The sequence below is a fragment of the Cottoperca gobio genome, chromosome 10 (genome assembly GCF_900634415.1).
Source record: "Cottoperca gobio chromosome 10, fCotGob3.1, whole genome shotgun sequence".
Taxonomy (NCBI): Eukaryota; Metazoa; Chordata; class Actinopteri; order Perciformes; family Bovichtidae; genus Cottoperca; species Cottoperca gobio.
This window is the reverse complement of record NC_041364.1, coordinates 16586447-16611175: the sequence shown is the minus strand read 5'-3', so window position 1 is coordinate 16611175 and position 24729 is coordinate 16586447. Positions and strand designations below refer to the sequence as shown.

The 24729-nt window shown below is 43.2% G+C and overlaps 1 protein-coding gene across 5 annotated transcripts in view; it reads right to left on the bottom strand.

Moving 5' to 3' along the window:
• unc5a (unc-5 netrin receptor A) overlaps positions 1-24729 on the bottom strand; it is a 129762-nt gene that overhangs the window by 24588 nt on the left and 80445 nt on the right. For 4 of the 5 annotated variants that reach the window (XM_029441073.1, XM_029441074.1, XM_029441075.1 and 1 more), the window contains exons 3-6: positions 18451-18594; positions 16710-16813; positions 15288-15468; positions 5479-5643 (exon numbers count right to left, since the gene is read on the bottom strand). In XM_029441073.1, coding sequence (XP_029296933.1) covers positions 5479-5643; positions 15288-15468; positions 16710-16813; positions 18451-18594 — 594 coding nt within the window. Of the gene's footprint in view, positions 1-5478; positions 5644-12054; positions 12223-15287; positions 15469-16709; positions 16814-18450; positions 18595-24729 lie in introns of all 5 variants that reach the window. The other variant, XM_029441078.1, reaches the window with a different exon arrangement.

Genomic DNA, 24729 nt, shown 5'->3' with positions numbered 1-24729 from the left:
GGGGGGGGGGGACACAGAACAGAAAATAAATCATTAAGCACAACTGTGCAAAGGTCTCCTTTGAGAATCTGGTTAATTTGTCAATAATAGATATGAAATCAGTTTGTTGTTTGCCACCTAATGCTTCTTGACTTTGTCCCTCACTGTTTGTTGCATTTAAGTGAGGAAGCATTAGCAAGAATTAAATCATCATCTTGATTTGAAGTATTTCTTAAAAGACTGAAGCTTCAGTTTCAACCTGTGGACAATGGGAAAGGAGAAATAACCAGTTTCTGAAGCAGGTTTGCAGCATTATCTTCAATTCTTCCCTGGATATATATATAGATCTTATTCTTGCATGTTTTTTCTCTCCCCTGTCTCTTTCTCTCTAAGCACACAACACCCCCAAGAGAGACAGTGCAAAAATGAAGGATTTGCTTATGAAATTCTAGCACCTCTTATTGAATGTCTCTCTCTCAAAAGCACGAGAGAGGAGCGGGAAGCTTCTTTCTCCCAAAAGTACAGTGCAGTATGAAGATGACAGCTAAGCCCAGACAAACATCAATGTGTGCGTGCATTTGTGTGTATGCATTGTGTGTGTGTGTGTTTTGCAGGAGAATGGGATTTGCTACGGCTGTCTCCCTGGGCTAGGGGAATTTGGTGGTGGAGGTGGAGGATGCTCCTGGGTCCTTTGTGGAGGGCCATTGTCCCTGGGAGCCACGGGGGCGTAGCGCTGTCAGCTGAACACAGTCAAGGAGGGGACGCATTGAGCAGTGCAGCTTTGAGGGATGAGGAACAACGGCAAAGGTTAAAGTGCTGCAGGCTGGTGTGTGGTGAGTTGACAACAAAAGGAAGAAGGACAGAAACAGGAGAAGAGCAAATGTAAAAGACTGAAGATTAGAATTAAAGGAGGACAAAAAAAAAAGACTAACAGGGAGACAGCATGTGCATGTAACTGACAGCATGTGTGATCTACATCTCCGCAATGAGCAGCAGTAACACGTCCAAAAGGTTTGTGTCATAACCGACCTGATTAACATTATATGACATATTTTGATGAATATCTCCACACTGTCATGTTGTTTGTCTTCCACGATGTGATCCCACTGCTCGAGAGGAACTGTGCTCAACATTGGAAGCATCGATTTGACAACTTTAATTGGTGTTAACTCTGTGATATAAGAATGGCACAATTAAATTAGAGTGCCAACAGTCATTTGAAAAAAAAGGAAAATGGTCAAAAAAGTATTCTTTCTCTCTCTGTGTCTCACTCTGTCTATTCATCTCTTTTCATCAGTTTGTCCTTGCCTTCTCCTTCTGCCTTGAAAAATCCATTTCTATGGACAAAGCCGCCTGACATACCCAAGTCTTTAAGAGAAATGCCAGAATCTATTTCATGGGTGATTATCTCAGTACAATCTGATACCTTAAGTAGCTGGATTATATGCAGCCAGGCTCTCTGGCGGCCCGTTGTAATGCCAGAGATGTCTTGACATGCAATCAATTGTGAATGACTGGATGGAGATAAACACAAGATTGTGCGTTTTGTTCGTGACATTACATAGCACATATGGACAGAACATACTTACGGCATGAAGAGTCTTACAGGATACTTCCTTCCTCCACCTCTCGTCCTGTCCATTTACCTGCATGTGCCTCTCTCCTCTGACTCTTCAGGGAAGCATAGAGGTGCTTAAATGTAAGCAGCCGGGCTAAACCTTTCACCTTCCACAATGAGCTCCAAAAAAGGAAGAGAGACTATGGCTGAACCTCTCATTAAAGTTCACAAATCCAATTGTCTTGGTGAGTCAAAGGCCAGACAAGGATGTGATATTTGGACTTCCAGCGCTGCAGCCTACAGAGAGATGTGCAGTCTGACTAAAGACACAACAACACCCTTCAGCAAGGAGACAGGCCAACTGGGTTCTGCTGATTGGATAAACATAGCCTTAGATTGGGCGGTTGCGGTTTACTTTCTAAGGGCAAACCAAAGGCACCTAGCTAACCTCAGATGCAAAGATCCAGTATCTCTACTCTTCCTTTTTCCCTGCACACACCATTCTTGCACCCAGACAATAAAGTCAGTCAATCAGCCAACTCTTTCTCTCTTTCTTCCTCCCTCTCCCCCCCTTTATTCTGTCTGATATCTCTGGTGGCTTATCAGAGCATCACTGAGTGAAGTTTTATCTGACCCACCAGGTGTCACAGCGAAACGATCCCGATGCTCACTACAACCCTGACCAGCAACTGCTCTCAGCTCCTCCTGGCCTCCGCGCATTGATTTTCATGATGCAAGCCAATAATTGAAAGGACATCCATCACACTTTAATTGACATAGCTAATCAGGTTTTATAATTGGATGGGCTTTACTTTAGTCCGCCTCTAGCGCGCCCTCTTCTCCTTCTTTTTCAACACACACTTTACCAATTACCATCGTTCATTTCTACTTGACGTAATAGCTGGCAGAGAACCTTTGATTCTATTTGTGTGTGACCTCTCTTCATGATTGACACCCACCTGCGGATAAACTGTCGATGTGATGAGCGGTTTTCAGAGTTGACCCCCGGCCAATCTCTGTTTGTTCCCTTCTCCCTGAGCTTTCAGTTCAGCTCCTCAGACTCGCTCCAGGGCTGGCTGGTATGGGATCAGTTTCTGACTTGAGATGAGCCGGCATGGACTTATAATTCATCTCCTCTGAGGGGATCTACCTGCATCGTGTTGAAGTTTGGACTCTCGCTGCATTGGCAGTCAGCACAATGTTTGCACCCGATTGTCCTCAACTCTCTCGACCTGCTCCTTTCTCTCTCCTGCATTGATAAATAAAAGCTTTGCAGCCTCTTGTGCCTCCACCCAGGGCATTTATCATGAGACCTGAAAAAATATTTCATCCCATGGCCAGTCCTAGTCACTTGCCTGAAGATGAATAACACAGGAGTTCTTAAGGTCAGGGAAATATGGCTACTAAAACTCTCAAAGTGAATGTGACCATTACTATCTCCACAATACAGTCGTCCCATCCCTCAGCTGGTCCTGATGAAATATGGCCCTAAATAAATGTTTAGTCATTTTTCATGCAGCCTGTGACCCTGCTCTGACAAACAGACCCATGACTAAAACATCCGCCACAAAATTAGCTTCACAAATTCCAAAACAGATTAAAGATAAAGATAGATTAATAGTTTGATGGTTTTAGCACAAAACGTTTGTGACAACCGTAAAACGGGAAGCTGCTGCAAATCAAGTTCATTACCTTCATTACACACATTAAGCCAAATAATTGTTTTTATGTTTTCCTAATTTTTTGTGCCCGAGAGTACGAGCAGTATCATTTTTCCCACTATCCTTTTTGTGCCCTCTAACACCTGTCTGGCACACTGCCAGCGTATTTAGTATTTCCCTGCACAGATTTTGCGTAGCTCCATCTTGGGCTCTACTTTGTTTGCTTTATGAAAATGATCCTGCCTGGGTCAGATCTGTTTATTTTTGAGCTGTAACACAAAGCTCGTTGCCGCACATTGATTCTCATATATGCAATACTCAAAACAATAACCTCATTTTACGTATGCCATTCCTGGCTTAATGAGGGAGATTAGAGACAGAGGACGTTTTTTGTGGCAGAGTGACTACGGCTGACTCTGCAGTTGTATTGTTCGATTACACTGGAGAAGAGAAGGGTGCCTTTTGTTTCAGGGGGGGAAGTTTTCCATCTCAGCTAATAGCCTGCAGACATGGTTGAAGTATGGGAGTTGCTGACAAGCCAAAACCATCTTGCTATTTTGCTTATTATAATACTTCACACAGCCGTTGTCTATGGAAACACATCTGCTGGGAACAGATTGGGACAGGCATTCTTCAGAGGCCAGCGCGCCGCTCTGCACTGTCAGAGTAAATACTGAGTGACTCTGTGTGTGTGTTTGTGTGCGTTTGTGTGTGTGTGAGGAACAATGACTGGCATCTTTGTGTATATATCTTGCCTCTCTGGGGAGTAGCTGCTGACCTTTGATGATGGGCCGACTGAGCTCCCTGGTTCACTGCATCAGCCAATATTCAGCTATCGGTTGACACACACACACACACACACACACACACACACACACACACACACACCACACACACACACACACACTGCAACATACATTAGCTCTATCCACGCCCCAAGCTCTCCATGCATCGGTCTATCTGATCACATCAAATACTTAATTCAGTTTATTAATTCACTGGCCCATGTTAACTGAATCCCCCATTAAAACACAGTGTTTATCATGCAGATCAGTCAAAGAGCAAGCTATTTATAACGTTCTCTCCATGAGATGCCACCCCAAGACTCATCATTTCTGGACAGAAAGCTGCAATATCTTTCTGTTTTTGATATCTGTCGGGGGCGACAGAGCTCTTCTTTCATGTCCATCTGGTCAGCATTGGACCCTGTGGTGCCACTTTCCACTCAGCTGCCGTGCTTTGCAGTTTCTGACCCTGATAGTACGCAGATGCCCTAGTAATGAGACACGGGGAGTGGGAACAAAGTACTGCCTGCTTTACACAAGACATGAGAAATACTTTGGCTTTGTAGTTATATAAACTCACAACATAAACACAAATCACAGCAGACATGCACACCGGCCATGTGTGTGTTTTCACGGATGATGTGACCCATGACACTTTATCTGCCAGGTTGTGTTTTAATCAGAAGAGAGATGGTTTAATTCTCAGCTCTATTAATAGCTCAGAGAGCATCATGGCACCAACGCAGGTGAAAAGGTTGTATATTATTTTAGCAGCGGGTGTCCTTACCGCGTTTATTAGAACTGATCTTCTCATAAGGTCACACAGGTGGGGACAAGCCAGTAATTGTCCGCAGACAGTTCTACTTTCGGTACAAGTGTCTTATGAAATGGACATCTTTCCTTCTATCCATCACAGGAAGCTGATGCCATAAGGAGGCATAAAATGTTTATTGGGTCTAGTAAAAAGAGGAGGAGGACACTCTCGCTCCTCATGCTAAAGTGAAATTGTATTGAAAAACAAAAAGCATTACTTAGGACCCGATCAGACAGAGCACCTTTTAGCAGCCTGGGGTGGCTTTTTGTTATTGTTAATACACTTTGCTCACTGCTTTTGCATTTCTGAGCGCCTCATGTTTTTGCAGGAACACCATGAACGTCTCAAGCTGTAAAAACAACCGATGCCATCAAGGATTTTTAACAAGTGGGACTTCTGTGGTGACTGTTCCTGGATACCCCGAGCTAAATCACTTCAATTCAGATCACTGAACCGCAGTTCAGTGATCTGAATTGAAAAAAACAGACCTGGAGGTAAATTAGTGCAGTACTTGAGATTTCAGGTAAATTGTTTTTATTCAAAAAAAAATGTGTAACTAAAGATGCTGGAGCACAAAAGTGGTAAAAAAAAAGGCTTGTGCTACTACATCCTTTCTATTGTTCCACTGAGTTGAACAGTTGAGAGTATGGTTTGCAGGATGTGGGCGGTTAGTGCACTCACTCTGTGGGCACTGCTCGCTGGTACAGTTGAGAGACTGGAGGTCGAGCCCCTGGCAGTCTTTTCCCCCGGTGCCAGGCGAGGGCTGCGTGCACTCCCTGCTCCTCCACATCGAACAGTCTGCACCACACGCCGACCACTTGCTCCACTCGCTCCAGCCTCCGTCCACTGCAAACACAAATAATATAATAAACACGGGTGAACACGAACACACACATAACAAAAACTCCAACTGATTCACTTCAAACAAGTGTGAAAAACTATTGATCCGAAAACATGCTGGACAATTTCAATAAAGAAAGCTACAATTCCTTTAACAGTGTGAACTGTTAAAACTCTGCACAGTGAAGTTCAGATGCAACAGCGGTGTAAAAGCAGTGGTGTATTTGCGTGTGAGATTAGAACAACTGGTAGAATACTCTGTTTCCATCCTGTGCAAATCCACTCGCTCTAAAATTGAAACCTGGTAGGGAAAGCATTATAAAGACATGCAAATCCACTTGCACACACTCAAATCCAGCAGATGCACAGGGAAACCAAAGCGTGTGAAACTACTGAGGAGAGCCATATTGTGTCTATTCTGCTTTCTTTGTTTATTTTTAACATGGAAATAAGATGCAACTCAGCTAAACTCCAATGGTACGAAGGTGCTGTGGCCTGGTAGCTCCAGCTGTCAAGAAATCTAAATCTGTACAGGGAAAGGAATTTGACCCTTGGGAAATTGGCCCTATAGTAACTGACATACATAGATGTAGCACGTTTGTGTGTGCATGTGTGTTTGAATTTTTTTCCTGAATAAACATTTGTGAGAGGAAACAAATCTGCATTGGTTTGAATTATTTGTCAAACAAGCCGTTACTGTAGCAACATGGGCATTACCTGCAGTGCATTTGAATGCAAGACGCAATACAGGTGGTGTTACTCTGAACAGGGACGAATGTACATTACACCTTTAGCCTATTCATGTTCACCACAATACCATCAGCACGAACAAAACGAAACGAATGGAAATCGGCCGGTAATTGTTCTTTGCGAGCCCCGGCTGTAAGAAATATCAGCTGCTTTACCACACGCAGGGAAGGAGGCCATTTTGCAAAGGTGGGGGTAATTTGGCATTGTGGCTGGGGTGTTAGGGGGGAGCTTGGCGGCTGGGAGGAATATTGAGTGTGACACAGCGCCAGGCCTAGGGAGGGTTACCATAGGGCTAATGCGAAAAAGAGCAGTAATGAGCTCTCATGGGGGGAAAACGCCACTGTCTCGCTCTCCCTCTCTCCCAAATGTAAGGGTGAAGGGGTCCAGCCAAGAATCACCAAAGACACACACACACACACACACACACACACACACACACACACACACACACACACACACACACACACACACACCTCTATGACAGCGGTAACCCTCCTCCTGACTGACCTAAGGGCAAGGAAACCTTAGTGCTCATTAATCCTAGCAATAAATAGTGCAGGGGGCACGACCCAAAGAGAGCAGGTCTTCCGCTGCAGGTGAAGGCTTTGGTTAATAAAACATGAGTGAGAGAGTCACTCAGGGTGGGATGCCTATTATTGCATACCTGTACGTACTGTAAGTAATGATATTATTTGTTTTTTTACAGCCAATTGGAAAACAAGCCAAATGGCTCTGTGAAGCGTATCAGACGAGAAGCACAGGTGTGTGAATTAGACCCTGCTCCCAAAATGTGTTTTTGTGTGTGTGTGATGGGATGCTCGGCCTCTTTGCAGTCAGATCCATTTGGCGGAGAGAGCAGAACCAATCAGATAATTGTCCTTGTTTGGCATTGAGTGGACCCATCCGTGGACCAGTGGGCTGATTATCCAGGCTGGGAACGAGAATGATTGAATAGCGAATTACATCCTAATGAATATATTATGTCGCCCCTCAGTTTATCCACACCAATGTGAGATGAGATCAACATCTGCCCTGATGAGGTGATGAAATTCTACTTCTCTTTTTCCACCACAAAGCAAGACTAATGGCCATGCAAATAACATTTTCAAACAAGGAGATTGGAGTGGAAACAGGGTGCTGCTCACGGGAATGTGGATGACACACAAGCACTGCGACCCAAGGCTGAGGAAAATAAAAGAAAGATGAAGATGCATGAACAGATTTTTATGGCCTGTCTGACTCTAAACACATGTTGCAAATCTTTCAGAAACAGAAAAGACTTTTCAAAAAGGAAACCATGCATATAGTGAAGCAAGAAAATGTAACTTTTTTGATCTTCTTTTTAATTAAAGGCTGATATCAGAGCCAAGCTTCATCCCTTACTTTTTCAGAATCCACATAAAAAAAGTGTTATTATCCACATCCACACTTTTCCTTATCAAATCCTCAGAAAGAGATTGTTAGCGCTACAAAAGGCACCACATCTGATTTTCAATCATGCAGCACCACAGGTTTTAGGTCAGGCAGGTCTCTGAGGAGGGAAAGTAATACAATAGCCCAGTGGCAAGCCCTCATTTGGACATGGTGTAGGGTTGAGGAAGCAAAAGGAACCCAACCATTCTTTACAGGTCAGTGGGAGGGCCTCTTTGAGGCTTTACTGTTCAAAATGACAACGGCCGCTGACGGACACAGTCCCAGATCATCGGACACCTATGGTTTCTGTGTCCTTGAGGGGAACACGAGGAGGTAGACAAGTACCACTGAGACCAGCAGGCCGCCCTTCTGCTCCCACTGTCCTGTCAACACACATGTGGGCACAGTAACCACCTCTAATCCCAGTGTTCAAAGGCTGATGAAAAAAAGCCATAGACCCATGGAGGGGGTTGATGGCTTAGCCACAGAAGTGGGTGATACGACCTTATTCTGTATTTCTGACACATTGTATATATTTAGAAATCAGATTGTTGTTCATGGTTGTGTAGTATGTAGTATGCAATCCATAACTGAACAAGTCTAGAGTCTACTCCCTTTTGTGAACTAAAGCACTTAAACTAACCAAAATGATTAGATGTGTGAGATATGAAGGATGAGCCAAAGCAAAAAGCACAGAATGATGAAAAACAGCGCTGATGAGAGGCTGTCATCAGATGACACCGTCTTTTCGCAGCGAACTGAAGTGTTTTTCTCTCACATTTATTATCCATAGCCTTTATTTATTCCTTGGATAAAATATGAAGTCTCCAGAGCGATCACTGATAATTTCCAGACACACCTACTTCCAAAGTAGAATTAGACATTTGCCTGCAGTGCAGACAGTAGATATATGGGCGCTAACTTGCATGTGTACAACAGGAACAGGCACAAACACACGCTTACAAGTACGCATGCCCAAATACACCAGCCGCGAGTCTGTTTATTTTCTATCTTGTAGAAATCTCACGGCTCCCTTGGCAAGCCTGAGGGATCAGTACAATATTTAAATAATTCACGAGAGTTAGAAATCTCTTCAGGTTGTTTGCTGTTCTCTAACACATCACCAACAGTTCAATTCATTTGTGTGGGGCAGGTGTAACTTCCGAAATTGGGGACTAAGTATTTGCTGTTGGCTAAGGTAGTGTGTCACTGTTGGAAAGGCTGGTGTGAGCTGACATTTTGCCACGACTGTTGGCTCTGAAGTCCACGCAGGGGCAGAGTCGATGAAGGGGTGAGGGATGCACTGCAGGTTTATGTGGGATATGATGAGATGGACACAAAGGAAAAAGACAAGGAGAGAAATGAAGATATGCTCTTGCATAGTTTGGCTCCTTGCTGTCTCAAGTGTTGATCTGCTCTGCTCTGAGCCTCAGGCTTTAGCCTCCTCCTCCTCCTCCTCCTCCTCCTCCTCCTCCTCCTCCTCAGCTGCCTGAGCCTCTCCCAGCATGGAGTCCATCTGATCTGCCACACAGGCCTCCGCCAACTCTCATTAAACACTTTGGAGACTTAGACAAAAATAGGAGGTTGGAGCTCTCATTTAAATACAAGAGTCGTTGTGAATAGACAGGTGGAGAGCTCTGATAATGAACTGAAAGTTGGTGGTGTCGGTCTGTAGAAGCTCACGTGAAGTATGTGTGTGGAAATGTGCCTCTGTGGCTGTAGCTAAGCACTGCTCTGAAGGAATCATGCTACTTCTTAAATGTGGAACAACGCATGGCCATCGGCATTTCAACAAGAAATATATATATATAGACTTAGCCAGGCAATGCAGAGACAAATTATAGCCTTTGCATGTTGTTGGTTCCAAATTTAAATTGATTTGTTTCTAGCAGATATTCATGCAGTTGAAAAGCATCTCTTTATCCCCCAAAGGAGTACAGCTAATCTGTGAGGCCATCGGTGTTTTTTTAGACAAACCAGACTGCAACTGCAAATTACAAATAAAAAACTAAATATTTTGTTTGTGTTTCTCATTCCAAAGATATAATGCTGTTGGTCAAATGCACTAGAGAGCTTATAATCAATGGAGAATTTGAGTCTTCTGTAGATAATTAATGAACTCTTGAAACAATTTTTTAAAATGCAACTCAAAAACAAAAAGGCACTGAGGAAAGAAGCCTCTCAAGGCTGACTTAAAATAAATAAATAAACTACTTCTGAATCCAAATGTCAGCCGTAACTAAATAAATCACATGAGGTCGATCTGGAGCATTACAGCTCCCCATGAAATGTATTCTTCTCCAGCCTTTCTTCTGAAATGGGCAGAACTCACCATCTACTGTGAGTGAGGTGGAGCCGACCTGCGAAGGCTATAAGCAAAGTAATAACTAAAGTTATCTGGTATGTTGTGATGCTCTCTGCTAGGCCGGTCTCAGTTGTTCCCCCTCGCTGAACGTGACTCTTTGAGAACGTCTAATTCTTATATTCAGGCTGATGATTCATACGTGTGTTAATCATGTATTTGATGAATTAAAGTGAGGATTATTTGAGGGTTGTCGTTGCTGGGCTGTGTGTGTGCGCTGGGTGACAAATGATGAGAGCAGTTGGTTCATCCTGGGGACTTCAAAGGCACGTCTGTGGGTACACAACAGTGCCGCGGTACCACTTGCAGGATGGAAACAACAGCCCATCATCCTCGGGCTCTGCCGTAGTGGACTTTGGCCTTGAGGGGATCCCCCTCTGTGGTGCGACAGCTGGGGCTGTCTGTAACACTGATGTTCTGTCTGAGACAGGTAACGAGTGAGAAGGAGGCAGAGACTACCCTTTGTTGCCAAACAACAGGGCTGATAGAGGTGTGAGCGGGGTCACGCTGCTGTAGCGTCTCTCATCAAGAAAAAAAAGAAGAAGATCTTTCTTTTTCAAAGTCTCTGCAAACTGTGTTCACAGGGCACAATGCAATTTCTGCCACAGCACCCTAAGGGTTGAAATTACACACTTTCTCGTGGGGCAAACAATAGATAGAGGGGGGCGGGCTTTACTCTAACAATAGCGGCTTGGACTGACATTAATCTCTTTAAGCTCATGGAGGTCAGTTTCCTGCTTTGCTGTAGGGGAATGTCAAGCATCCCTGGACACCCCTCTAATTCCATTACTCGTTGCTACAGCACTAATAATTCCAAATCCATCCAGATAGGGTCCTGATGGAGCGTCACGCACCGCTGTGCTCCCTTTGTCTTTCTCCTCCTGCTGTATTCCAGCGGGCCGTGTTACTTACACTCACGCTTGACATCTAGTGATGTCTTTACATGGGAGATGTGTAACACAACGCCCTGATTCACTGAGGAAGATAACCTCTGTCTTAGTCGGGGAGAAGCTGCCACTGCAAGAGGTGCTGGATTTCCCTCTCTGCTATTTACCGAGCGTGGGAGATTTCTCCTGTGGTCAGCATGGCTACAGAGCCCCGGCTATATATCCACAGACTGATCTGCTGGCAGCTAAACAGCACGCTCTTGTACACACTGTCTTTTTTCTACTTCTTTCTCAGTTTTCCTCTCCACTCTATCACTCTGCGCTTTGTTCCCGCCTTCCTTACACTGTATCTGATTCCATCCGTCTCTATCCCTGCTTTCACCTTACACCTCCTTTTTCCTATCCTGCTATCTCTCTCTCTGTCAGTGGGCTAATGTGGCACTGCAAATGAAGCAGCTTGACTTCCATCTCAGGCTACCAGAGATCGATATGTGTTGCTCAGTATCAGGCAGGACACTCTCTGCCTCTCCCGACGCTCTCACAAGGTAGAATGGCAAGGCAAATGAAACGCCCTGAACTCCTCACACGTAACCATGGCACACAGGCCGCCATAATTCAACTTTTATTGCCGATATTTACTACATAGCTTGAGCAGCAAAGAATAACAAATGTACTAGCTTGTCTGACACAATGCCATGGCTCGGACCATGTCTCTTAAAGCAGACAGGTCTCTGAAATAAAAGTGGGGTCTGCTTCCAGTGCAGCAGATAAAGAGATATGTGAACAAAGAGCTAACAATGAATCACTTTCAGGATGTGACTGTGAAGACTAATAGACTCTGACATTGCTGTGTGAACGCTCTAATTGCAGGAAACAACAGAAGCCGTGGCATCTAAGGAAAGCCAAAATAAAGATGAATTGATGACTTCTAGATGCAAAAAAATGCAAAAAGGAAGCCACAGGAAGCCAAGCGCCACAGGACAAACGGGGTTGCCTGGGAGTTACCTGGACAGGTGGCCACACAGGCACTTTTCTGGACGTTCTGCCCCTCACAGGATGTGCCTCCATTCAGTGGCGTGGGGTTGGTGCAGCTCCGACTCCTCTTCTGCCAGCCACGCCCACACACAGCACTGCAGGACGACCAGGTGGTCCACGTGGACCAGCCGCCGTTGACTGTCAGACCGGCGCCGGGGGTGGGTAGGGGATGGAGTGGGTGAGGGAGGGGGTAGGTTGGGAGGGAGGGATGGATGAAGGGACAGAGCAGCCAGGATTACCCGACATGCACCAAGGAAAAGAGGTGTGTTGCGCTAGAATAATCGTGACTGCTGTTACACTCTGTGGCTCAGCACGGCAAGGTGAACTAATGGAAGAGCAAGTGCAAAAGGGGCTGCTTCCTGTGTCCGAGTTGGAATTACAGCCAACTGCAGTGAAAACAAAATGGCTTCAACAGGGAGCAGAAAATAACATGACAGCTCGCCATCTATGACCTTATCTCTGAGGAAGACACAGTTTCTGCAAAGTAACTTGCGGGCAATTCCATGGAGGTAATGCAAAACACTCATAGCATAGTGAGAATATAATCACTGACATCAAATGCCATTTAAAGCAACATGCTCATGGTCATAAATGCATTCAAAAATACACTTATTCCTTGGAAATGCCAACACACTAAAGAAAAATAATTATAGCGTGGCTATTCCAGTAATTCAGATTGTGTCCTTTACACACCCACCACTGATTTCACACGTCATTCGTCAAGTATTCTTTGAATTGTCATTTTTCCTCTTTTATATTTTAAACTAAAGGTTCAGGCACTTTGCTGAATGGTAACCATCTATTGGCACATAATTGCTGCTATATTGCTCAATCTCAGCAGGTGATTACATCAAACTATGCTGGTTTAATTCTAATCAGCTCCTTCCTGTACATCCTGTGTTTGCCTCAGCTTACAGAGATACCGAGATTCCTGATTTATTGACTTGCACAGCGCTGTCGTTCCTTCCCTGTACATACTCTCTTCCTAATTCCCCCCCTAACTCTCTCCTGTGCTTGTCGTGGCTGAATCATTTCCTTGCCCTCTCTATGCGATTGATTGCCCGCCATGGCGAGGTAAATTGCCAGGCAACTCGGCCCCTGATTACCTCTTAGCACAGAGTGCAGTCACACCAGCCAGGCCTTGTTAAAATGCATCTCTGGCCCCCCGTTGAACCTCCTTTGAAAAGTAGCAGTTATTATGACTTGCTACAGCTAGCTAGATCAGCTAGCTTGGTGGACTGTGATGCTCTCGTGTAATGATTTCTTTTCCTTCTTTCTTTTCTTTGAACAAGACCACTTCTATTGTGATTTAACCTCAAATATTACTACGATGGTTATACATTTGTCCTCCTGTCAAACAGATAGAGTGATGTGAAGAAATAAAATTAGACACGCAAGCAATTTGTTCACAATTTGTCCGGTCTAAGAGAAAAAACTATTTTATAATTATTGTATTATTAACAATAACAAAGGCAAACAATGACGACGTGAATGCTCTTGCCTCCACAGTCATTTCACCTCTAGATTTGTACATTTATAGATCTGCAGAACAAGTTTAATCAATTATAATCAACATTACGAATAATTTGGGTTTTTTATTTTTACGCTGGAGGCTCGGAGGACAGTATGATAATGTGTGTATTGACTGCATGCTCCAAATAAAAACATTTAATTTCAAACCATAACTGTGAAAATGCACAAGCCTTATTTTTCAACTATATTTACATTCATACAGCCCTATCTATAACTTGTTGAATTACAAAATCAGCTTAAAAGGAAATTACTTGAAGTCCTTTGTCAAAGATCTACAATAAAGTGATCTCTCTTATAGTCCATTTCATCTTTATCATTACATATTAATTAAATAATTACATCTCTAAACTAAGTAAAAACACGCAGAGAGTTACAACAGCAATACATGCAGGTGTTTTCTGACTGAGTTCATCTTTTTAATCTATAGACATGCACATTTGTGGATATGGTACAGGGAAAATGTTTTCCTACATAAAGGCTCATCCATAAATGACACTATGCTATGTTTTCTGATTTTTAATTCATCATACACCCTAACATCCATTGAGATTCAATTGGGAGCTTTTGTTAGACTGTAATTATAGAACTGCACAAGATATTGAGTGTTGATCAAATAATTCCCACCGACACCCCAAGGGACATGCACACTTACACTGCACCCTTTTTAATGCATTTCAAGTACCTGCATTTTCTAATAAATCTAGTATAAGGACAATATTGTATATATATATATATATATATACAATATTGTATATATATATATATATATATATATATATATCTCACACACAAAACCTTTAAATCATTTTATAGCAGAAGGAATGATGCAAACACTGAGGAGGTGTGCATACTCCTACATAGTGCTGTATATTTATCTTATGGTGTGTTTTCTCTTCTTCTGACTTACAGCACATCATAGTATCAGCTTCTTCTGGTAGCCTCAAATAAAAATGAACCCTCTGTCGGACACTGTGCCAGATTATACATTTTTCATATGCAACAAAGTTGTTTTCATGATGCGTTCCCTCATGATTTCCTGTTTGCATGTACAGCAGCTGAGAAATAAGTCTGGCTGTAACGTATGCAAAACTAAAGTAGAGCCAGTACCCAAGGAACCCTCTGTGATAGAAAACCTGCTGTTTCTCTACATTTTAATAAAGATCAGTCTGCTTATTAAGTCAAGTCATTATTCACACTTTGCTTTTAATTCAATTTCTCCTATTGGTTCTACTACGAAGAAGGAGGAAGATGGCAGCCCGAGATTAAAGCTGGCCAGCTTTGGCAGAATGGCTGCCAGTAACATTTTAAATTGTGCTAATTAATGTGCAGATATGCTACGATGTTTTTGTGTAGTTATTTATGATAGTGTAACTCACTGTTTGCTGAAAAACAGAGCTGACTTATGCAAGTTGTCCCCATATGTCACATATACGTAACACTGCATATTGCTCTTAAAACTACTCTGTAGAATCTGTGCACCCGGGGATCTTCAATGCAAGTCAACATGCAGAGGTTAATGTGGAAGTGTGGGATAACGGAAGCACCATGCAAGCAATACATGATTCATTTAAGGTGCTTTTTTTGTTTGCATATTTTGAAGCTCATTTCGACTCCAGACTTCTCATTACTCTCTGTGTACACAACACCTGTTGAAAGAAGTTTTCACCTACCATAGACAAGGACCGTGGCAGAGGTGCTTTTGCGGCGAGCGACGATGTTTTTGGCCACACACGTGTAGTTTCCTGTGTCCGCCAGCCGTGCTTTTTTGATGACGAGATTGTGGTCAGTTGTGATGAAAAAATTAAGGTCGTTCCCCGGGTTGATCACATCCTCGTTTCTCTGCCACTCCACCTGAAAATATGTTTCAGAGGTCAAAGTTCACCTCAGCTGAATAGAAACCGTGTCCCCTCCCACGCCGCTCGACAGAGACCACACATGCTGAGGATTGGAGATTTTTACATGGAAAGGAAAAGCAGTGGGGTACTTCTGTTTTTGAAGCAATCAAACAGACACAAAGAATAACAAAGGTAGCACTTGGTATGATATTGATAATATGATGGAATTAATTCATCTATACACCCTACTGATTTTAATTTTATTTTTTTGTGGGAGAAATTTAGCTTTTATTTTGTAGCTGCTGGAGATCTCTGTAGCTGTTGGTGGTCTGAGAATAAAACTAATCATGCTTTGTGTAGTTTCTGTGCCCTATTGCAAAAGCCAAAACTGATGTTATTCCTTTTTTGGTGTACTTTCAGATTGGTTTGCTTGTTTTCTTGCTCTCACTTGACCTTGTGCCGTCTCGAGAGTAGCTATGGTACGGCAGCATTGCTGTTGGTATTACTGCCAGTTGCAATGCCGCATATAATTGGGCTTTCTTCCTCTTGTGCTATCCTTGTTTTCTCCCGTGGTGACTTCTGCTCTGATGTTCTTTTCTGTTGAACTGCAGTTGGCACCTACCTTCCATTTCTCTGCACACTGTCCCTACACTGTCGAGCTGTGATTGGTTATTCTGCTGCTCATGGTCTCTGGGCTGTCTGAGTGGATGGCCTAACCTCCTCTTGTGTTGTTATTAGAGCGGTTAGTGCCTATCTGGGACCGGGAGGATGCAGAAGACGAGGTGAAACAGCTGGCCCCAGTCTGGTCCTCTACACACAGAGAGAGCACACCACCGAGAGACGTGAAGAGAAAGAGAGAGCGTTGAGCAGAAAGAGTGTATGAGAGACACGGGACATGGAGAGACGGCAGAGAGATAGAGATTGAGATAGGGGGAGAGAGAGGCAAATAGACCCATTAATTATGGATGGGCCTTTAGAGATGCCAAACGGGGAGTGAAGCCTCCAAGCCTATCCTGAGTGATGTGACGAGAAACTGTGATATACGGCTTCTCAGAGATGTAAGAGAGATAATAAATCAATAATGGGGAATAATTAGAGGTGTAATTTATCCGTACAGGGTTGTCTGTTCCCCGCTGGAGCAGGGAGATGCTGGGGAGCTGATCCTGAGCTACTTTTTGCTCTTTGTCCTCCTGGTGAGGAAAGGGTAAATGGATGCTAGATGTGGGCCTATAAATATCTTCTGTATCCGTGTCTCACCTCGGCTTGTGGCACTCCTTCGGGGGGATGGCAGCGCAGTAACACCTCCTGGTCCAATGCTACCTCTTTACCCTGCGGCTCCTCCTCAAAGTTCTTTCTCAGGTCTGAGGGGAAAAAGATGGGGAGACACACAACCAATTAGGATGTTTGTAAAGGCTTGTGAGATTTAAAATGAAATACTTCCTTCCACAAAACTTGGCTTGGTGAGGTTTCTAAATGTTCTTCTTGAAATGTGCACCCATAACGTCACTGAGCATGTCGCACTCCAGTTGGCCCCTAAGCCAAACAGGGATCGGTGGCACCAACCATGTTGCTTATTACAGGCTGCCTGGCTGGTTCAGAGATGCTTGTCTGCTGCCAGAGGGGCCCGGAATCAAGCAAAAGCAATTGCATTACCCCTCACTCCTCTCCTACCACCCACTCTCCTCTCTCCAGTATCCGCCAGCCTCCAGCTTCCATCTGTATGAGGGCTTGGAGCAGCCACACGGAAACGTAGCCCTGAGGCGCCTGGACAAGAGCTCCTGCAAGCCTGGCTGACTGCATGGGGCTTCACATTACGTCGCTTTGGAGACTCTTACTGTTGCACCAAGTCCTGCAATACATTTGTCCCTAAGCCCAGGCTGGGAATTACACAGGTAGAACTGGCAATGCTTCTTTCTTACAAGTGGAAATAAATGCAAGGCCATTTGTATCCTATGAGCTAGACAGGACGCTGATATCTGGCAGGTTGGCGCTAAATTGATGCGTTTACCCCGGGTTTCGACTCAGAGCAAGCAATGTGTTATTGTGTTGCGAGGGGCTGAGGGTGCGGCTGTGAGTCACCGGTGAATTTCTTTAAACAGATGTTGAGCCTGTCCTGAGCAATCATACTGAGAGAAATGTCAAGACAAGCAGAGTTTCAAGACATTCATTTTAATTAAAGCCTATGCAATTGGACTCAATGTCTCAAATGTATGTGTGTGTGCGAGTGCGTGCGTGTGTGTGCGCGAATGTGAACCGGCGCGTGCACACAAGCGTTATTGTTTTTGGAGCATGTGCGCGTGTGTCTTTATCTTACATCTAACTGACTTTGTTGAGCTCTCAAACAAGGTCGGATAATGAATGTGTGTTTTCAAAACGTCTGGTGGTTTGGAGACGGTGCTGCATGCGGCTCTGCCTGGAATAATGCATATTTATGTGGGAATAAATAGGCAGAATGGTTTAAAATACTCAAATGTAAAATGGCTTCTTCTAATAAAGCTTTTGAGAATGCAGCGAGGGATGAGTCTGTGTTCCCCAGACAGATTTATAATTACTGCACACCAATAAATTAAAATCTGTTTTTATTCCAGTTACTTTCACAGGGATCATTGCTGATATACTGTATCCAGTGAAAGATATGCTCATGAATGCTCAAATTTAGTGTTCCACTTTTCTTTTCTTTTTTGTAAGACTGCCTTCAAAGAGATGCATTACTCAGTTTCTCCCTGCCAGGGTCGGAATATTTACTTCTTAGGTAGAATCGCCGGATGATGATTTAAGTCCATTGTAATCACAGTAATGCACAGTAATGCACTGTGGTGCACTGTGATGCATAGATCATACTGGCTTCTGGGCTAATTGTTAAATGAAAGTTAGTCCCTCCACAGCCACGCAAAGTGAAAAATTATTGTGCTGATATCCTCTTATTACAAACAGACATCCAATATGTTACAGCAATTGAATTTGTAATGACACAGTGATCGTTTTAAAGTGCACTCACAAGCAATCCTGATGTACGCTTTTTGGCTCTTCTGGGTTCCGGTGGTGCTCCATGCGACACACTGACACCAGTACTCATCGAGACCGAAGATCTTCTCCACCTGCTGTCTGGTTATGTCAATTGTCACCTGCATGATTGGCAGCGCTGCAAAGCAAACACAGGGATAGTCGTCAGAATTATGAATGGGGTGGGGCTGAACGAGCGCAGGCTCATCCCCATCAGCTCGTTTGACGGCGCCAAAGAATGAAATAACCATGAATATTTCTCCACAGAAAGAAAACAAATGAGCTCAACTGAATTCTTTAGTACATTTTGTACCTTGAACTAAACTGGCAAAGTAATTTAGGGAAAAAAAGCCAGGCAGAATAAACAAGCAGAGAGCCATAATCATATATAAACAGAGTGCTTGTTAACCGAGGAGAATGAGAAGAGAGCCTCACAGCTATCCTCGGCGTAATTTGGAAGGCGTTAAAACACCAACAGTTGGGAAGGAACAAGGAAGCGCTAAACAAACAAAAATACTCAGCACGACTTGCCTCTCTCTATTATTAAATCCAGGAGGGAGGAAGAGTTCACAATCTATGGAGCACATCCACAACAGCGTTGATATGAGCTTTATTGCTTTTCAAGTAAAGACATTGCTTCTCTAAACAAAAGGAAAATTGAGACACAATCCATTCTGCTAAACTGTCCAAACAACATAGTGTTGTCAAGAGTCCCGTTCTTTCTGCTATCCGAGAAGCAATCCTTCATTTAATTTTCCTTTGACCTTTTATTTGGGACCTGTTTTTTCATATATTGAGCTATGACCTTGATTCCTACCAAGTGTCCTACTTTCTCTTCTCTTTGATATAGAGATTGCCGTTTTTTCCCTCAGCTTCCAGCCCTCTCTCTTTCTCCGTCTCATCTCTTCTCTCTGGGGAGAAAGGTGTTGAACCTTTTTATATGAACACAGAACATTTTATAGTCACATAGGGCTCATCCCCAAGACTGACAGAGAAGCATATACAAGGCTGTATATTTAAGTCTCAATGGAAAACTGCTCTTCAACTGCCATTTACATAAATGCACTCTGTGACACTCTCACACTCCCCTCACACACTTGATCTATCTGCAGTGATCATTCCCTGCTCCAAACTGAAGCTGACTGAAGTTTGGTTAAGTGGCACCTATCAGGCCATCAAACCTATACAGTAATTACAGACAGCACTTGTGCTGATGCAGAGTATTCATCACACCAAAAGCGGGAACATTTTCTTTAAACTGCATGGATCTGTAGAGGCCTGTGTGAGTGCAGACTGGCCCAGTGGTGACAGGAGCTGTCGGGGAGGGAAGCAGAGCGGCTTCGTCGCCGGCAGCCATGCGGTAATAAGTAGCTGTGAGGGTCACTGCCGGACCCCCCATGTATTAGCGTCTAAATGCAGTAGATTTAGCTATATGCGATCACAGTAAATGTGAGTACATGTGCAATGAAACCAGGCCTGAAGCGCCACTCTGAGCATCAACAACAACCCATGCTGTGCGCAAGTTTCCATCAACATGAAGAAAAAGTGATATTTATATGTTCATATTGGCTTTAATAATTCAGCCAAGGAACTGTCAAAAAAGTTAGAAATAAAAGGCTGGATTGAGATTCACTCTCATTTACTCACTTTCTTTCTCTCAATTCCAGCTCTTCTGTCTCCGTGCGTGTGCGCGCGCTGCGTGTGTGTGTGTGTGTGTGTGTGCGGCACAGGCGAGAGAGCACCTCAATGCTAAAACATATGTAACAAAATGAGCACTACAGAGAATGAACAAATGGATCAGAGGAAACCCTCCTTCCATTTGAATCAGCAGGATGGCAACATTTGGCTTTCGCCTTAAAACATCAATTTTAAAAACATGTACCTTTAAACAACAAGAACAACATTTGAATTCTCTACATATGCAATCCAAGAACAATGGTTATACCTGCAGTTGCAATTTGTGTATTTTGAACAAAAAGTCAGCCACGGCATCGACAGAAAGAAATGGTGTGAAGTCTAATGCAGTAGGAGCAGCAGTTTTTACTTGGTTACACATATTTACATTACATGCAGCAATGTTCAACTTATATCTGGTACACTAGGGAAGGATTTGGGAGGGGGGAATGTTATATTGTGTATTATATGCGTGTGCTTGCTATTATTTGTTAGTCATTAATAAAATGCATGCTATATACACATGACTGCAACAATAGTGCAGCTGCAGTGTGGAGGACAGAGATGGGGAATATCAATCTGAAGCAGACCCTCAAACCTGAAAGTTAAATGAAACTAAATACTAACAGCCTTGAATATAAAGAACAATGGAAACATCTGATGGCCCTGATTTAGACTTAGCTCAGCGTGAGCAAAATTATTTGGAAAAACATATTTCAATAGGTACATTTGGAATTTGTCAATAAGCTGTGTTCAGTGATTTGAATGGTTCTACTTAGAGTAGAAATTATTTTGATTAATGCAAACTTTCCCTATTCATTGAGCTAAAGGGTGAAAGGAATAGATCGGTATGGAGATGCAAAGAATGAATAATAGCAATAGCAACCTGAAGTGAGAAATCCTAAGAGGAGCAATTTGAAGCTCTCTTTGCCGGGGTAATTGCATTCCGTTTTCTTATCTCTTCCTGTCTCCATAATTACCTGCTTTCTGTGTCTGACACCTTCCAGTAACACTGCTGTGACTCACTCTGTCCAATTTCACTCCAATTAATAAATAGGACAAAATAATCTCATCACTTTGTGAACAAAACAGGACTGTAATTTTATAGCAGTTAATAATAATTGGACAGGCTGCTATTTACTGTTGTTTTCCAAAGTCTATTCCCCTGGGAGGGCTGTAAGCAAAACAAAACTTTATGAACATCACTCATAGATGACTGATGCGGCAACTACACCACTGCTTCATAAAAAGCTATGCTACGTCTTTCTTGAACTTGACACACCTTTGACTCAATTATATCAATATCGATTTATGAAAGTATGCTCAGCTGCCTCTAAGGTGTGAGGAACTAAAGAGAGGAAATTTACACTTTCCTTTCCTGCAAGATATTGAGCGCTCACTTAACATTCCTGTTAAACGATAATTAAAACATGACACGATTCCCCGAGCCTTCGGTTTGATCTGCGGCCCATTTATAAATGAGCTCCTATCCCAAACCTCAGTGAAATTAAAATTTTAAAGGGTGATTATGTGATTGACACTGTGTGAATTCTGGGCTTACAGCTGGAACCCTGGAGTGCTTTGTTTATTGTGGTGCAATGGGGCAACTTACTCGGCTGTACTTAACCATAATATTTGGAAAATGCACATTTCCAAGCTTTGTAATGTTGCACTGAAATGAAGAGCTAATGCATGCTTGCACACAGACACACACGCAGTCATAGTGCCAATATCAACTGGTAGTAAATACCAGTTCAGACTCAAACTCCCTGTTTGACAAGGCTTGATACATCTGCATAACATGTTTGACACATTGATACCAGTTGGCAATTACATATTCATTCGTGGTTATTGTGTATTCACAAGACCTGCAACTGCAGTTTCAAATACTATACACACACACACACACACACACACACTAGTACAAAGGCACAGAATTACATCAGTCTTTGTGTGAATAAAGTACATTAAGGTGGTCACTGCAAAGTATGTGCTGGACATTGAACAAGAAAGACTGTTCTGGAAGAATTTGTGGAAAGTTAGTCAGCAACTCAAGTTGTACCTTAATGTTCCAGTAACTCTCTAACTCTGAGACTAAAACCAGCAGAATTGTGGACTGCCCATTCTTCTGATGGCCCATTATTCCAAAACACCAATAGTCCGAAAAAATGTCCCATTGGATCAAAAACCCAATGCTCTGAAAATAAACCGTCCCTGCAACAAACGGAAACACATGTCTAACTACGTCATCAATAAGTCCTCACCCGCCCTCCTCTGCCTCTGATTGGCTAGTACTCATTTCCTTTGTTGGTTGGATTGGTTAGGTTTAGGCATGAGGAGTGAGCGTGGGTGGGGTTAGGGTAAAAATATCAGGGTAAACCAATCAGACAAGTCGGTAGACAACGTTTAAAGAGATTTTAGTGAGCAAATCAAACTGACTGACACTCTAAAAGAGTGGGGGAACAATGTGCCCTCCATTCCCAATTTGAAAATGACTCTTGTGATGTCCTGTGATTCAGTTCACCTGAACAGACAAAGTTCTGTTAATCAACAATTTGTGAATAAAGCAGACAGGGAGCCTGCAGGGCATGCATCTAAAAGGAGAATCTCTAAAAGCATCCAGGCTGTGCACTCTAAGAGACACCAAAGCAAACACACTATTCTGCCTCAAGACTTCCTGACTTTTAACAAATGAAACTAAAGGAAGAAAAAAAAAGAAAAAAATGGAAGAGATTCAGAGTGGCTGAGTTCATGAATTAACTGACCTTACTATTGTAAAATGGAGCTTGTTGCACAGTCCTCAGGCAATGGAGTACAATAAAAGCTATTACTAGATCCACTGGCACACACACACACTTACTGTGCTGTGCATTATTCTAATCTGTGACAAAAACAAGATTATTTACACATGCAATACATTCAGACGTAAAACTGAACAAAAGGAACAAAAAGGAAGAATTCACTGAGTGACAAGAGCACAGACATCTTTGTGTGTGCAGGATGAATTTCCCCTTGAGCTAACAGGGGCTCAAGACACACAGGGTAAACATCATTGGACTCAATCCCGGGTGAGTCGATATTGGGCTTGTCTGAGTGCGGGACTTTATTTTTCTCTCCCTCACTCTTGTTTTCACAGGCTGTGACCTCAATTCCATAGGGGTCATTTGCTTATCAAAGGCAAGGACTGGAACTTGCAGGTCCTGAGTGTGCGTTCATTGTGACCAAGGAAATTCAATTAGGCGGCATCCCTACTGTGTGTGTTTCTGGGATTCATCAGTGGATATAGGGGGATTAAGGTTGGGTGATTCTACATCAGGGGAATGCACCATTTCAAGAGAAAGAGTTCACAATGGTTGAAGGGAGACATTGCAAATGAACGCTTTTAAGAATGTCCTGTCTGCACATACTGGCAACTTGTCAAAAGGATGCTGTAAGTGTTTCATTTCCTCCTGCGGTTCTTCTTTGTACAGGATGGCATCAGTGTCATCGCAACATGAGTGTTCAGAGCTCCACAATGTGCTCTTCCTCAGACCAATTACTTTACCTTTTATATATAAAAAATAAATCCTAACACCAAGCCAGACGGTCAAAAAACTAACTTTGGAGCTGAACAGCTAGTTGAAGTCAGTCTAAAAACATTACATGTACATTACAACCTGGACAGTATTTATATGTGTAAATAATCCAAAATGAACCCCAGGTCACAGAGCCAAGGGCATAACTGCTTTATCTTCAGACTTTCATTACCATGTAAAGCAGTGAGGTGATGGGTGGCCCATGCTTCCTGACGTGGAGAGTGGAAAATGGCAGGTGGCGCCACAAGCATCTGTCTCCTAACAAGGATAACGTGGCCTTCTGAGTGAAGCATGGCTCTATTAAAAAGCAAGAGCGATGGGAACCAGAGAGTGGGGGGGGGGGGAGGGGCAAGCAAAAAGAAGCCCTGAGTTCACTGGGAATACAGTAGTCAGACCTCACATTCAGGGATGTTGGTGAGGTTGCGACGAGACAGTGGGACAGCGTTCTGGGTCAAGGCTCTGCCTCCGGTTATGGCTAGCTTTTCAAGAGCTTCTTTTGATTGAGCTGTCCATTTTTCACAATGAATACACGCTGCAAGGCCCCTGCTGATGCTCTGAATGTCGTTACAGATTATTCATGGCTGACAAACAGGCGAGCAGGTAGCGCTCCAATCAATCCGGCTAGGTTCAGTCCAATGGCACTTCAAGGAGACTCAGGTGGAGCCCTGACGGCAGGGTGAGAAAAGTGAATAGTGCAGGACTGAAGAAACAATATTGGAAGACATGGACTAACATGCCTGTTTTGAAATTCTACTAAAGTGACTGAAAGTGCAGAACAGTTTGACCCTTTAATGGTCCCATCCATATAAAATATATATAATATATATTTAAATATGATCCCTACCAAACGGTACAGATAACCAATAAAGACAAGTACATGTTTTATATGGACTCTTTTTATAGACAGGAGCACTGTGTAAAGTGTGTGATTTTAATTCACATATACCCTAACTATGGAGCATTTATTTATTTTATTACTATTGGTCAAGTAAACAATTCTACACACCATTGGTGAGTTGTGTTCA